Below are 16,092 nucleotides of genomic sequence, written 5' to 3'. Positions count from 1 at the left end.
CAAAACCGTCTTCGAACAGACGCTAACAGTTGCTGCGGACCACAGTGCAAATTTTCTTGGTGAGAGTGTAAAAGTATGTAAGCGGTTAGCATTGAGTTTCGCGGGAGCAAAATAGGATGCATGATATCGAAGCTTAGTTCCGATTGCTGCAGCCGTCCGCCCACCCTGACAAGGCCGTTTTCATCTAGGAACGGGTTGAGCTGGTGTAAAGGACTGCCACGATTAACTCCGTGGCCTGATTGTAACTGGCCAAGTTCTTCTGGGAAATAGCTCTTCTGTGTATGTTGCAGATATATTGTTAAAGCGAAGTCTATCTCTTCGGGACAGAGACGGGGCGAATCGCGGAGCTCACGACGCCGAAATCGTAGCATTCTCGCAGTGATACGTAAAAGTAGTTGAAAATTAGGGTAGTAACGAGCCATCATGTCGTCCATAAACTGATTTTCATACGTTGTGAAACATGCTAATGCTACGCTGCTGCAGTTGGTACGTTGTTCTCGAGCAATTTGACGTCTTTCATTAGTATCCAGAGAGGGGGAAGCAAGCGATGTACTTGATAGGTTCCAGTCCGGACCATGCCACCATAAAGTGTTGTGTTGTAGTTTCTCAGGAAATACTCCTCGTGAAATTAGATCAGCAGGATTTTCAGCGGTTCCCACATGATGCCAATTAATCGCAGGAAGATGAGCAGTAATCTCCGCGACTCTATTCGCAACAAAGGTTTTCCATCTGGCAGCGCCACCCGCCAACCAAGCTAAAACGACTTGCGAATCAGAAAAAGCGCGGATTTCATAAAATGTTGTCGTAGCGAGAGCCGCTCTCACGTTTGACATCAAGCGAGCTAGACTGACCGCTGCACGCAACTCTAGACGTGGTGTAGTCATACGGTTGTTGCCAATGGGTGCAAGTTTGGATTTTGCACATAATAAGTGTGACGACATATTACCGTCGTTGTCCAGGGCACGAACGTAAATACAAGCTCCCATTGCCACATCAGAAGCGTCGCAGTAGCCGTGCAGATAGAGTCGAGACCAGTTCTGTAAATGAATCACGCGTCGTGGTATCTGAAATAAATTGAGACGGGAGAAACTTTGCACCAACATCAACCAATCATGAACTAACTCACCGGGGGGAGTAGCATCCCATGCCACCTTCAACTCCCACATTCGCTGCATCACTAACTTTGCCTTCACGATTATTGGAGCAAGAAGGCCTAATGGATCGAATAGGCTGGCAATTTGTGAAAGGATTGCGCGTTTTGTGTGTTGAAGGATCTCTTTCGGATTGTAAGAGAAGTGGAACTCATCACTGCACGGCTGCCATTGCATTCCGAGGGCTTTGATGGAATTATTTCCACCTTCGTCGATTGAAATTTTTATCTCCAAATCTGCTTCTGGAACCGTCTCTAGAACAGCAGCACTATTTGATACCCATTTTCGCAGGTGGAATCCTCCAGCAGCAAACATTTCTGTAAGCTGTTCCCGTAGCATTATTGCTTCCTTTTCGGACGAAGCACCGGTTAAAATATCGTCGACGTAGATTCCTTTCTCGGCTTTCTCTACTGCCTCTGGATATTTTAATTTAAACGAATCCAAGAGCTGCTGAACGCATTTTGTGGCCAGATAAGAAGCACTTTTAGTGCCAAACGTTACTGTGTTTAAGCGGTACTCTTTTACTGGTTCTTCCTTTGACCACCTCCACAGAATTTTGAGAAAGTCGCGATCATTTTCATGCAGCCAAACCATACGGTACATCTGTTTCGCATCACCAGCAAGTACGACAGGTGGAAAACGAAAGCGTAGCAAAATGTTTATTAATGAGTCCTGGATTACTGGGCCACACATAAGAGTGTCATTCAAAGAGAGTCCATTCGAAGTTTTAGCCGAAGCATCAAAAACCACTCGGCATTTTGTGGTTGAACTGGTGGTTTTAATCACACAGTGGTGGGGGAGATATACACTTTTTTCGGGTGAGTTGCTTTCTTCCACTAATGACATGTGGCCGAGATCAATGTAATCACGAATGAATTCATGGTACTCAGCTTTCAGAGGTGGATTTCGGTCTAACTTTCTTTCGATGTGGTAAAGTCTTCTCTCTGCAATTTGCCTTGATTCTCCTAATTCATTCGGGTCTGACAGAAACGGGAGCCGTACTACAAATTTACCGCACTCATCGCGAATAGTATTCTCTGCAAAATGTTTCTCACAACGTTGTTCCTCATCAGTGAGGTGGTGATCGTTTGAAGTGTACTCCTCTATCTCCCAGAACCTTTGCAGTTGCTGAGAAAGATCATCTTCGGCGGAGATTAGCAAACAGGTTGGAGAGTGAGAGTCAACAGATGGCTTAGGCTCGTGATAACGGCCGGCTATCACCCAGCCGAGCTTGGTGTTCTGTAGTGTGGGTAAACTGTTGTCTGGACTGAGAATAATTTGGCCGGGCTCGAGCAACTGGAAGAATATTTCAGTGCCGAGAAGTACATCTACTCTACCCGGGCGGTGGAAGAGTGGATCCGCCAGGGGTATGGAGTGGGGAATAGGCCAATCCTTAATAATTGCTGGTTTGCAGGGGAGAAATTTCGTTATTCTCTCCAACACAAGGCAGGGCACGGAGGTTTGATAGTTCGTGCAGCGAGATGTGATAACGATGTCTGCAAATCGATCTGCGTGAGCGGTAGCTGACGAGATGCCTTCCAGATCCACATTAGCATGCGAGGTGTCGAGACCAAGCTGCCTACGGAGGCTATCGCTTATAAAGTTAACTTGCGATGCGCTATCCAAAATTGCGCGACAGGCATGAGGATGCCCTTTTTTATCTAGGACGTTAATAGCAACGGTAGCGAGGAGGACATTAGCTGACCCACGGCCGCCAGCAGAATCTAGTGCAGAAATAAACGATTGAGCGGATTGTTGCTGATTAGTTGGAGATCCTGCCATGTTTTGTGTTGTTGGTGGATGCAGCAAAGTGTGATGTGGAAAGTTACATTTTCTACACGTACCACCTTTGCAGCTGCTACCGGGATGTGTTTTGAGACAGTTTCGGCACAATTTTAATCGGTTTACTTGAGCTAGTCGTTCGTGATAGCTCATGTGGATGAATTTGCCGCACTGAAATAGGTGATGATACTGTGCTGAGCAGACATCACAAAATGTGGGGTTTGTGGTGACGAATGTAGTTGCTCCTCTAGTGGGAAATTTTGCGGGTTGTTTTACAGGTACGAATGCTTTAGGTTTAATAGGATGCGACGATTGCAAAGCGAAACTTCTTGCTTCAACAAATTTTAGAAAACGCGTTAGGGTAATCTCTTCTTCCTTCATTTCGGAAATCTTTTGACACCATAGCTGCTTGGTATCTGGATCCACCTTTTCGCTCAATATAAAAAGCAACCATGTATCACGGTCCTCTCTAGCCATGGCTTTGAGCGCTCGGAGAACTTCATCTGACACGTCATGCAGTGCTCGCAAGCCACTAGCAGAGGCAAACGAAAGCGGTGGTTGCGATAGAAATCGTTGTATATGCTTGTTCGCTATTTCACGGGGTTTATCATACCGGGATGCCAATTTTTCTAGAGCAGGTTTATAATTCGCGTCTTCGATTTTAAGGTGTGAAATTAAAGAAGCCGCCTCACCAGCGAGGTTGGTTTTTAAAAAGTATAATTTTTGGCTATCTTTTAGCGTTGGATTTTGCTCGACCAAGCTATCGAAAAGATCTTTAAACGACTGCCACTCGAGATAGTCTCCACTAAATTTAGGGATATTCACCTGGGGCAACTTCAGGTCCGGGAGTCGAGATGCATCGGGAGGCATGACGGCCGCATGCATTGCAGGTGAAACCATGTTAGCGGACATGATGCGAAGAAATTCGGCTTGCTGATCTGCTAATTGCTTGATGACATCTTGCTGCGAGGACACAGGGGGAGTAGCCTGGTCGCGATTTTTAACTATTTTCAACAACTTTAATAATCGGGTTTTCAGACCGATGTAGCAACTTTCAAACTTTCCTTGACGGCTCATGGCTTCGTCGTAAGCACTATCCTCTTCGCACAGGTCCAAAATTTTCTTATGTACGCCGCAAAAGGCCATCCACACTTCACTCAGAGCATCTAACTCAGTTTGTAAGTCAATTTCGTCGACCGCTTCTGGTCGGATTTTTTCCACTGTTTCCGAAATGCGCTTCAGGCGGGGTTCTAATGATTTACGTTCGCGGATAAGTCGATCCATCTTGGTGGATTTCGCGCACTTTTTGTCCAAATGTCTCTTCTTTAGCTCAAACTCTCTTCGGATCACTATTATGCCGATCGGCAGAAGCACTATTTAGCGGCAACGGGGCCAATTCACGGGCACTAGCGATCACTTTCTACACGGTTCCGGGCGAAACTTTTCGCAATCCGGCTCGAAGGACCATATGAATTTGCGAGAACTTTGGTTGTAACGCGGGTAACTATCGCAATCGAACGAACGAACAGCCAACGGTTTAAAAGGATTTCGGAAGATAGAATAATCGGGTGTTATCTTTAACAATTTAACTTTGACTCTATTCTAATTTTGGCGGGGATTGGGTTTTTATAGGATTTTATTACAAAGCAATATAGTGAAGAGAGGGAGAGAGCTGGTAGCTCTACGCCAATTATTTAGCGATGCACTTTCATCGCGCGGGAAACCAATTATACCACTCTCGATCGAAGATTGTAGGGTGGTTCGACGTTGCGGCGCCAACAATAGCGATAAAATATAAGTAGACATATAAGTGAACTTGTCTGTTTGAAGCAATATGTGATTTCTTGATTTTATATTGACCGTCGAAGATTATCATGTGCTTAGGTGTACGGATTTCGATCCAGCACGGTATACTTCAATTCATCCAAGTATCTTGTGTTGTGAAATCAGAAGAAAATCAAAAGAAAACTTAAAAAAATTACTGAAACTAGTGTAGTAATAGTTAAGAGATAAATTCCTACATAAGAAAATTATTCATATTGAGGTTTGAGAATCTATTATTGGAGAATATTTCAAAATGTCAACAATAAAAATATCTTTCCTTGATATGTTCAAGCCAAAATTCAAACATACCAAGTTATTAACGAAAACTGTTTTTTCTATGGATATCCAAGCAACTGGCAACAACTTCAAGCCAAAATTTAAAAAGGGTGATTTATTTGCTATTTGGTTTTTCGTGTAGTCAGATTCGACAGTTCACGCGGGAATTCTGACAGCTGTCAAAGTCTAATGTACTCAGTTTGGTTTGCCATTTCACCATGAACAGACTTAAGCCTTAACGACGCTCACAAATAATCGAATTTTATTACCAAAATTCGTCCTCTGTGAAAAATGTTTTTCGCGCAAAATTGTGTTCAATGACGAAGCTCAGTTCTGGTTAAATGGGTATGTTACTAAGCAAAATTGCCGCAATTGGATCGAAGAGCAACCAGAGGCAATACAAGAATCGCCAATGCACCCAGAAAAATGCACGGTTTGGTGCGGTTTACACGCTGGAGGCATCATTGGTCCGTACTTCTTCAAAGATGATCAATGTCGCTCGCTATCGCGCGATGATTTCTGATTTTTTTTTGCCGGAAATGGAAGAGCTGGGTCTTGTTGACATGTGGTTTCAGCAAGACGGAGCAACGTGCCACACATCGCGCGAATCAATGGACATATTGCGGAATGAGTTCGGTGAGCAATTCATCTCACGAAATGGACCGGTGAATTGGCCGCCTTGATCATGCGATTTAACACCGCTAGATTTTTTTTGTGGGGCTACGTTAAGTCTCTCGTCTATGCGGATAAGCCAACAACAATTCCAGCCTTGTAAGACAACATAACACGCGTTATTCGCGAGATACCAGCCGAAATGCTCGAATAAGTGACGCAAAATTGGACTTTTCGCATGGACCATTTAAAACGTAGCCGTGGCCAACATTTGAATGAAATTATCTTTAAAAAGTAAATGGCATAAACCAATTTATCGGCTCAAATAAAAATTTCATACAGTTCTGTAATTTTTATTCGTTTTTTTTAGGAAAAACTAAATTTTAAAAATTCACTATTTATAAAATTTAAATTCCTTGGCTAATTTCACTCAAGTTGCATCATCCAGAATGTTCAAATTCAAAAGAAAAAAGCAGATCGGAGTAAATTTGACAGTATTTCTTAAAGATGCTGTAATTTGAGTTTTGCAAATAAGAAGGGTCCCACAGAGCGTGAGGTGGTCCAATCGGTACTACAGTTGGAATCATTACACAGTAACCTTATATGACCAATTCTCCAAACCTTGAGTCAAATCTGAGAAGGTTGTTGACTTGAAGTGTGCACAGATGGAATGAAATGACCCATATTCAAAGTTTCTTAGCAATTCCAAGACGCTTGGAATGGCTCATTGAGACGCCCATGCGGTTTTTTGAAAATAGTTTCTTGGCGAAACAAATCATTTTTAATGAAAAATGAAATTCTAAGTTTAACCAACATATCACCCAACATTCATCACAATTAGAACAATTTGAGACAAAAATGTCATTTTACTCCAACTTTTCACGTACGTGACAGAGCCTGATGACACTCATCCTTCATCAAAAATGTCCAAAACATTAAATCCAATCTTAATCTGATTCAATTGCGAAGTACGTTGCTGTACATGATTGAAAGGATTTCAATCGGGATAGGTTTCAAGTCGGAAAAGATACACTAGGGCCAGTTACCTGGTTTTCAGAGCAAGAACACCAAAAAGTACTTTATTGCAATGCGAAAGATTAGAGATTGAATGAATCAAAATTTGCATTGCTTACGTGTCCTACACAGATTCTTTAGAACAAATCTGATTTTCTTTCGCAATAAATTTTAATGGTATTAGAATCGCCCTTTTAACTGCATCCAAAGTGTAGCTAATCTTTTGATTAGTAACATTCAACAGCCCGTGATGGGCCATATTCGTTCCGCAAAACGGTTTGGATAAGCGTTGCGTGGGATTTCGATAATCCAGTCCACCGAAGCAAACCACGGCAGCCTATAAAATGCTAGTGAAACCATCTGGAAGTTCAGAACTGAGCAAAATGAAGTCATTTGCAGTGCTACTGGTCATCGTCGGAATCGTTGCCGTTGGAGTGCTTGCTAAGGTGTGGCCTGTTTTGGAAAATTTGGAGGAATATTCAAAAGGTTACTAATTGTGTGCTTTAATTTTTCCCTTTATAGGAAGATGTCTTCCTGAGGCGAGCAGCTGCCATGAAGGTAAGTGCTAGAAAATCAATCTAATTAGTTTTGCATTTATATTCTAAAACATTACGACTTTTTCATTACGAGAACAGTGTTAACTGGTTGTAAACTCTGGTCTTCAACAGTTGGATGAAAAAATCTAATCCATTATGGTTGAATTGGTCTGATTTTGGATCTCGACTTTTTGTCCTTTGCATTGGATACAGATTTTGTAGCTGACTTTTAATGTACAGAAACATCCAACAAAAGAGACTGTTAATTGTTTTTTCCTTTGATTTCATAGGTTAAACGATCAGCTCAACCTCCCGAAGATCCATGGCTCCCCCACGTGCCACAAAAACGATCCGCTCAACCTCCCATAGATTTACCGCCTCCCCACGTCCCACCAAAACGGTCGGATCCAATAATAATAATACCAACGTCAGAGGCAATGGGCGGGGTAAGAAGATCGCTATATTTTCTTGAGTGACGTTATTCCCGATCTGTATCGGTATAACCACGTTTTAGTGCATTGAAACTAGTCAGAGTTTTCCTAATGCACATTTACCCATCTTTTTCATGGTTGTCATAATTAAAGCTCATAGCACATTATTCATGTAGTCTCCGTGTTTCTATGGTTAGCGATGTCGGTTGGCTAGCTCTCCCACACAATTGGGATGTCAGGTTCGATTCCCGACCAGGTCGGAATCTTTTCGAGCTGGAAATTTTCTCGACTCAGCACTGGGGCACGGTGTATCGTTGTACTTATCCTACAACATGCAAAATGTGCCAAAAACAATACTGATAACGAGACTAGCCCTCCTGGCTAGCGTGCAATATTGTTGTTTTCTAATTTATTATTCATAACATTCTCGTCGAACTGTTTTTAAAATTCAATTGATTGTTTTTATTAAGTAATAAAGTAATAAAGTGTGGCCAATTTATGTAGGAAGATTTGACGGAGAATTTGAAAAGTTCAACTCCTTCTTTCAGAAAATCAACGTGCTGGGTGGAGCAGCCATGAAGGTGAGTGCCAGAAAATCAACGCATTTTTTTTTTGCTAAAACATTAGTCTGTTCCCATTTCGTGAACAGTCAGTGTAGTAAGTTGCTGATCAAATAGGCAATGTTCTTGTTAACTCTGATCTACAATTGTCGGATGAAAAAATCTCATCTATAGTTAGTTCCCTGTTATAAATAGGTGAATTGGTCTGATTTTAGATCTCGACTTTCCGGCCATTGCAGTGGATACAGATTTTGTTGCCGACTGTTCATGTACAGAACAATCCATTAGTACATTATTTTCTTGTTGCATTTCTTAGGCAAAACAATCAGCTCAACCTCCCGGATATTTAACGACCTCCCACGTGCCACCAAAACGGTCCGCTCAACCTCCCATAGATTTACCGCCACCCCACGTCCAAAAGAAACGGTCACCTCAATCACCAATTGTAATAATGCCAATGCCAGAAATAATGAGCGGGGTAAGAAGATCGCTGTAATTTTTTGAGTGACGTAATTTTCGACGTGTATCTGTATAACCACGTTTTGAGTGCATTAAAACCAGTCAGAGTTTTCTTAGCGCACACAGTTTGATACTTTTCAACAGTATACTCAGAAAGTATATTATTCATAACTTTCTCATCGAACTGATTTTGAAATCAAATTGATTATTTTTATGAAATAATGAATGGTGCGGCCTTTTTAGGAAGATTTGCCGAAACATTTACAAAAGTTGAACTAATAGCACGCTCTGATTATTTTTCTTTCAGAAGGGTATCATTCTGAGTCGAGCAGCCATGAAGGTGAGTGCCAGAAAATCAACGCAAATAGTTCTGCTAAAAAATCACTCTATTCCCATTTCGTGAGTTTTTGTAAATCGAACAGACAACGTCGTTGTTAACTTAGGTTAGCATTTCTCGGAAGAAAAAATCCAATTGTTGTTAGTTTTCTGTTATAGGTGAACTGGTCTGATATCGGATATCGACTTTCTGTTACTTGCATTGAATGCGGAATTTGTAGCCCATTGTCCAACTCCAAATCCAACTGAAGACATGAGTTTAATCATATTTTCGTTTCATATCATAGGCAAAACGGGCAGCTCAACCACCTATACAATCACCACCTATCAACATCCCACCAAAACGGTCAGATGAATATCCCGCGCCTTTGCGTTCAAGAGGACTTTATTTGGTAATGAATTTTCCTAGGTAACACTGTTGGGCTGCCCAAAAATAAGCAAGAAAATAAAATATCAAGCTGCTAATTTTTTTAAATGCTTCACAATGAAGTTAACTATTCAATTTTCAGGCAATGATTGGGGTTTTCATTACCCTGATATTTAAAATATCATGGCATATCATGGTTTATGCAATGACCAACCAGGGCAAAAAAGCTAAAAAAAGAAAAAAAAGAATTAGTGCAACTCAAATAATCATCAAATTGTTCACAGATCGACTTGAACTGTCCTACAGTACACGGTCGCATTTTACCAACAGCTCGAGGCTAAGTCTTAGACTACCGAGAGATATTGAAATTTTGCTTTTCGCTTTCAACAGGCCATCTTCTTGAAAGACTACCTGTTGAAACGCAAAGTAATAAATTTGTTTTTAACGTTAACGAGTGTTTAGTGAGTTAATTTGGTTTGAGATATTTCTACTTAAATTCTATAGTGAAGTGAAAGTGTAGTGAAGGTTTCCAGTTATGCCTGGAAGAAATAAAAAAGCTCGCTTTGATGCGGCTTCAAGGAAACGTGAGGCATCTCCTTCAAGTGACACTGAAATTTCGACTAACAGGTATGATATTCTTTCTTCCGTTGGGGATCAAGAATTCCAAACTTCTCATACTGAGCATAAAGCCGTTATGAAGAAGGTTAAAGTTCCACCTATTGTGGTATTTGTAGCGAATTTTGAAGCATTTCGATCAGAACTTTCATCATTTCTGTCGGATGTGAATCAATTGATGGCCATGAACATCTTTTACAGTATTTGACTGAAAAGATGTATAAATTTTATTCTTTTGATGCCAAAAACGAGAGACCGTTTAAGGCTGTTTTGAAAGGTTTTTCAAATGATCAAACTATTGAGGAAATTAAAGATTGTTTGTCAGAATCACTTGGTTTTGCCCCCAACCAAGTAATTTTGATGAAACGAAAGGCAAATGCCAAAATTAATCAAACTGGAATTCACCAGGAAAATTACTTGGTACATTTTGATCGTACCAAAGTACATAATTTGAAAAGTTTGGGAAAAGCACGTGTTTTATTTAACGTGCGAATAAAATGGGAAAATTTCAAGAGACATGGACTAACCATCTAAATGGTAAATCTAATAGATTGCCTGTTAAAGCTGGTGTGCCTCAGGGGAGTATCTTGGGCCCAATCTTATATAACATTTTTACTTCTGATCTTCCTGATTTACCACCAGGTTGTGAGAAATCTCTGTTTTGTGACGATACGAGCATTTCCGCAAAAGGAAAAAGCCTACGTGTTATATGCAGTCGGCTACAAAAAAGTTTAGATATATTTTCTTCATACTTGCAGAAATGGAAGATTTCCCCTAATGCTTCTAAAACACAGTTGAATATTTTTCCTCATAAGCCAAGAGTTTCATTTCTCAAACCCACCATTAACCACGTTATTAAGATGAACGGTTTGGTCTTTAATTGGTCTAAGCAAGTTAAATACTTAGGGCTAATTTATGATAAGAATCTTACTTTTAAGGAGCACATTGAAAATATCCAGTCAAAGTGCAATAAGTATATCAAATGTTTATATCCTCTTATCAACAGGAATTCTAGACTTTGTCTCAAGAATAAACTGTTAATTTACAAACAAATTTTTAGGCCAGCAATGTTATATGCAGTTCCCATCTGGACAAGTTGTTGTGCAACCAGGAAGAAGAAACTTCAAAGGATTCAGAATAAACTTTTGAAAATGATTCTGAAGCGTCCTGTCGGTTTAGCACGAACGAGCTACATAGGCTCACTAATGTAGAAACATTAGAAAATATGTCAAGCCAAATTATCAACAAATTCCGACAAAAATCGTTGCAATCCTCAATTGCAACGATTAGCTCACTTTATGGTCAGTAAGAAAGCTTTAAGTTTATTTTAAGTTTTGTTTTATTCCTTTTTTTTCCTTGACAAGTAGGTTTAATAATTTTCCTACAATTACATTAACTTAACTGCGATAGCTAATAATATTCAATAATATAAAAAAGCGTACAAATATATATATATATATATATATATATATATATATATATATATATATATATATATATATATATATATATATATATATATATATATATATATATATATATATATATATATATATATATATATATAATAGTGTTGAAATGTCACCACTTGTGGCAGAACACACAATATTAATTCTGAATAGATATTAGTACATAAATAAATCATTACAAACATTCCCCCCCTATTAAAAAAAATCAAATTGTTCACTGTTTCAGGTGAAACGGGCGGCTAATGCTTTACCAACAGCACCTAGGGTACTAGAGTACTTGAAAAAGTATAGAACACAAAAAAAGTTGATTGATTTTTTTCGCTGTAAATTATATTAAAAACAATATTATTTCATTAATTCAAAAATGATTATATTTCATTCCCCATCGCAGAACAAACGATCAGAGGAAACCCCCTCACCACCAGATATGTTCTTCCAGGAAGATACAACAGAGGAGAGCAAAGTAAGTTTTTATAGAATGTGACGAGCAAGAATTCCTGCTAATTTCGACTCCTTATTTATTCTTGTAACGGGTGACAACTGAATATTTATATAAAAGCTCTCTTACTTCTCTCCATGCCAGTACTTTTTTTGTTTTGTTTATGCATGCACAGCTCTGTTCAAAATGGTGTTGAAACAGGAAGCGTTGCGCAAGGGCATTGCACATATATTTTAACATTTGAAAAGTTGAACTAATTGCACAATCTAATTTTCCTTCTTTCAGAAAGGTATCATCCTGAGTCGAGCAGCCAGGATGGTGAGTACCGTAAACTGGGGTGACTTTGATCAGCGGGGGGACTTAGATTACTCTACCCCTTTTTTTGAATTTGTGATAAAAAGCGCTCGAAGAGCTTGATATTTGTCGTAATCTTTACCGATTATGTTTAGATATGTCTTCATTGCTATTATCCATGCATTTCCTGGTATTAAAAGAGTGAAAGAGTGTTTTCATGCTAAAATATTAATTTAAAAATAAGGTGGATTTTGAGCGTTTTTTCTAGCATATAAACAATCGGTTCAAGCGTATACAAAACAACAAGCTGTGATACGTGAAGTTTGTTTATTTTGTGCCCAGATTAGTTCTTGAGATAAAAAATATTAATACTATAATTTTCATAATGGTTTTTCTAATTTTCTCCTGGAAGATAATGTTGAGTCTCAATAATCTCAATAGTATATTACATGTTTTCTTCTTAACGGCAACCCAAGACGTCACGTAACATACAACCTTGAACTATTGGGTAAGCCATATTCCACGTGGACTAGTTTTTGGTGATTTAAGACCCCCTTTCCTCTTCGTGGACAGTCGTTCATGTATATTCTAAAGTTTTGTATGAATCTTGAACATTCGCCAAAATAAACTGTTGACGTGAAATGTGAATAGCCCCTGAATTGCTTTTCATATTTATAAACTCATTCAATTCGTTATAAAATTGTTCAAATTTGTTAGAGTAGCGAAGTTTCACTTCAAATTCATCAAAACAATGAAGCGATCAAAGTCACCCCGGAATGATGAATTGTGTGAAAATTTTAGAGCTCCTTAAAATCAGTGGAACTTTTGAATTAGTGACTGGATCTTGCTCAATGCATGCCAGTACTCATTTAAAAAATATCAAACGATTTGGTATTCAGTACATACTTGAAATATTTAAGAAGCATTAAAAAAAGTGATCAAAGTCTCACCAGTTTACGGTACCAGAAAGTCACCCTAAATATTTCTGCTAAAATATCATCCTGTTCCTATTTCGTGTAGAGTGTAAGAAGTTTTTGCAAATCAAATTTTGCAAACAATGTCGTTGTTAACTTAGGATTGCAATTGTCGGAAGAGGAAATATAGTCTGTTGTTAGTTTCCTGTTATAGGTGAATTGGTCTGATATCTGGCCTTTCTGTTGATTGTATTGAATACAGATTTTGTAACCTTCTGTTAATGTGCAGAACAATCCAACAGAAAATATAACTTTAATTATATTTTCGTTTCATGTCATAGGCAAAACGGGCAGTTCAACCGCCCGGACCGCAGCTCGTCATCACAGGAGTGGGATCGGAAGAATATGTCATGCTTTTACCAGGCGAGGTGAGAAGATCGCAGTATTTTCGTAAAGGACGTAATTTCGTATCTGTATCTGAATAACCATGTTGTTAAAACGCGTCAGTGTATTCTTGAAGCACACAGACTTAAATTTTTTCATGGTTCACATAATCGACGTTTGCTCAAAAATACGTTTTTCTGATAAAATCCAAGATGGCGGCGATATCCAAGATGGCAGCCAATTTTTTTCTATTCCAAATAAAATCTCTATCCTTCCTCTTTAAAACGATGTGCTGGTTATAGGGGGTTCAATGATGAAATTAAAAGAAATAGATCAATAAAAAGATTTAAAGAGAATTTTTTTTAAAAACCGTTTATTCGATTTGCGCCCGAGGGGTCTATCAATATGAACTAACCAAAGCGGTTTTCTCATTTTATCACTGCTATCAATCATTTAGAAACAAAAATATCCTTTTTCAAAGACCGCATGTCACCAGTGGGACGGTTTTAGCGAGAATTGCTCAATATGCTACAAAGAGTACCGGAGGACTTCGAACTTTGGCAATTGTTTTGTGAAATATATTCAAAACATAGCTATCCTTTTCTCATATTACAGGCAAAACGGTTAGCTGATCCCGAAACTTCCGAACCCCAACTTTATCAACAAGAAACAACAGAGGAGACCAAAGTAAGCTTTTAGACAATGTGACATAAAAGAATTCCTTCGAAACGCCTAAAATGTTAACATTTGAACTCTGATGCTGTAACTACTTTTCTTGGTATCCTCCAAACCTCTTCCCAATAGACAATAATATTTATTTTATATGTGAAGTAAAAGTTTTAACAGTCCTATTGCAAGAACCACGTTTGCTTAAGATTAATTCCTTTTTGAAAAAAAAAGTATTTTGCTAGTCGGCTACACAAGGGAGGAGGAGTAAGAGCTTCGAACGTTGGCCATTGTTTTACAATATAATACTAATTTTTTTTTCATATTACAGTCCAAACGGTTTGCTGATCCCGAAACACCCGAACCCCAACTATATCAACAAGAAACTACGGAGAAGGCAAGGGTAAGTTTTGAAATATTGTTCATCCCAGCAATTTTATCACTCCATTCTGAAATCTGGTAAATTCGAATGGTTGCTTCAGGAAAACCTATATTATAGGGTAATCGCTCTATTATTCATCTCAACAGCCAGCTGCACCAATATCCATCTTATTTCTCTTATTTGTCCAATTTACCGTCAATTTTCTATAAATTTTTGAAAGTAAATCTATTTGCTTCTCGATTTTGTCAAGTGGTTGAAAGTTTTACGTTAAAAATATGGTAAAATTTGACGATAAATTGATCAAAAAGGCGTGATGAAATGAGGAATATAGGAGCGATTACCCTAGCGATATTCTAGATTTGGACAAATTTCAGCAAAAAATATATCAAATAATACATTATTTATATTTTTTATAATTACAGTCAAAACGCGCGGCTGACCCCGAAACTCCCGAACCCCAACTCTATCAACAAGAAACAACAGAGGAGGCCATGGTAAGTTTTGAAATATTTTTACCTGAGAGATACCCACAACATTTTGCAATATCTAGGTAGGGGAACTGCTCCATTATTCATCTCATTAAGCCGATATTCACGAAGAGTGCACGGATTCAACACTCAATTTTCATGAAATCATTGAACAAATAAACTAAATATGCTTACGTGCTCTTATGGAATCGTTCAGCATTGTATATTTAGTGAAATTAGCTAGATTTATCCTGCATTTTGTAAAACAAACCATTTTTCTCAACGCTTCCATATCCATCTCGAAACTCGAATCACTGCTCAATTGTTCATCTCACGACGCCCCCATATTCATCACACTGTTAATCATGAATGAATCACATTATCATGAATGAACGTAGCCACAACCCGTCGTAGTTACCTAGATATCCGCTGCAGTTGTTTACGTGCAAAATTGGTAACCTAGGTAACTATTACAGTGCTGTCCATTTCTGTCAATCATGTCGGCATAATTCAACGTTTTCAGCATAATTTTTTCGTATTAACAGGAACTGATTTGGCAACTTTTGATTTTCTTCAACGCAGTGAAAACAGATGAAAATACACGCAGTTGAAATTTAGGAATTGTAAAAATTCATCTCATATATTTCTGCTAATTCAAGCTTGTTTTAGGAAATTTGAGGTGAACATTTCAAAGATTGAAGTATTCTTAGTGTACTGAGTGATTTGGTTTAGTGTTTAAAATAAGAAGTGGAGCAGTTCCCCTAGTAAACGGCTCTTCCAGCAATTTCAACACATCTTTCCGAAATCTAATGATTCCGAATTGTTGTTTCGAAGAAATTCTCACCCAAATAATAGCGATATCCTAATTGTGGAAAAAAAAATTCAGCAACTATTATATCAAAAATAATACATTATTCATTTTGTTTTCTAATTACAGTCAAAACGAGCAGCTGATCCCGAAACTCCCGAACCCAAACTTTACCAACAAGAAACAACGGAAGAGGCCAAAGTAAGTTTTGGAATATTGTTACCCACCTGAAATATAATTATGAATATCTAGGAAGTGATAAATGGATCATTCGAATTGTTGCTTTAGAGAAATATCCTAGATATC

The 16,092-nt window shown here is 38.6% G+C and overlaps 2 protein-coding genes across 12 annotated transcripts in view; one reads left to right on the top strand and one right to left on the bottom strand.

Moving 5' to 3' along the window:
- Nucleotides 1-491: 491 nt before the first annotated feature.
- On the bottom strand, nucleotides 492-4,698 carry LOC129725596 (uncharacterized). 2 transcript variants are annotated; one of them, XM_055681599.1, is made up of 2 exons: nucleotides 852-4,698; nucleotides 492-754 (listed from the first exon to the last, which is right to left on the bottom strand). In XM_055681599.1, exons 1-2 carry the CDS (start codon nucleotides 4,215-4,217, stop codon nucleotides 629-631), a joined length of 3,492 nt encoding a protein of 1,163 aa, XP_055537574.1. In that variant the 5' UTR covers nucleotides 4,218-4,698; the 3' UTR covers nucleotides 492-628. The 2 variants fall into 2 exon arrangements, with proteins under 2 accessions (XP_055537574.1, XP_055537575.1); XM_055681600.1 differs by having other exon boundaries at nucleotides 699-763; nucleotides 825-4,698.
- A 2,290-nt stretch (nucleotides 4,699-6,988) lies between these two features.
- LOC129725599 (magnetosome-associated protein MamJ-like) overlaps nucleotides 6,989-16,092 on the top strand; it is a 141,183-nt gene continuing 132,079 nt past the window's right edge. For 6 of the 10 annotated variants that reach the window (XM_055681611.1, XM_055681607.1, XM_055681608.1 and 3 more), the window contains exons 1-13: nucleotides 6,989-7,105; nucleotides 7,182-7,217; nucleotides 7,486-7,641; nucleotides 8,175-8,207; nucleotides 8,503-8,664; nucleotides 8,953-8,985; nucleotides 9,269-9,373; nucleotides 11,824-11,895; nucleotides 13,421-13,507; nucleotides 14,079-14,150; nucleotides 14,461-14,532; nucleotides 14,934-15,005; nucleotides 15,916-15,987. In XM_055681611.1, coding sequence (XP_055537586.1) covers nucleotides 7,004-7,105; nucleotides 7,182-7,217; nucleotides 7,486-7,641; nucleotides 8,175-8,207; nucleotides 8,503-8,664; nucleotides 8,953-8,985; nucleotides 9,269-9,373; nucleotides 11,824-11,895; nucleotides 13,421-13,507; nucleotides 14,079-14,150; nucleotides 14,461-14,532; nucleotides 14,934-15,005; nucleotides 15,916-15,987 — 1,074 coding nt within the window. In that variant the 5' untranslated portion in view covers nucleotides 6,989-7,003. The remainder of the gene's footprint in view (nucleotides 7,106-7,181; nucleotides 7,218-7,485; nucleotides 7,642-8,174; nucleotides 8,208-8,502; nucleotides 8,665-8,952; nucleotides 8,986-9,268; nucleotides 9,374-11,823; nucleotides 11,896-13,420; nucleotides 13,508-14,078; nucleotides 14,151-14,460; nucleotides 14,533-14,933; nucleotides 15,006-15,915; nucleotides 15,988-16,092) is intronic. The other 4 variants (XM_055681606.1, XM_055681609.1, XM_055681612.1 and 1 more) reach the window with 4 other exon arrangements.

This window comes from Wyeomyia smithii, chromosome 2 (genome assembly GCF_029784165.1).
Source record: "Wyeomyia smithii strain HCP4-BCI-WySm-NY-G18 chromosome 2, ASM2978416v1, whole genome shotgun sequence".
Lineage (NCBI taxonomy): Eukaryota > Metazoa > Arthropoda > Insecta > Diptera > Culicidae > Wyeomyia > Wyeomyia smithii.
The sequence above is the reverse complement of the archived record's forward strand: the minus strand, read 5'-3'. Positions and strand labels throughout refer to the sequence as shown.

Coding starts and splice junctions, on each gene's coding strand:
- LOC129725596 (XM_055681599.1), bottom strand. CDS start 4,217: ATGGATCGACTTATCCGCGAACGTAAATCATTAGAACCCCGCCTGAAG. Junction 755..851: donor GTCTAGAGTTGCGTGCAGCG/GTCAGTCTAGCT, acceptor AAGTCGTTTTAG/CTTGGTTGGCGGGTGGCGCT.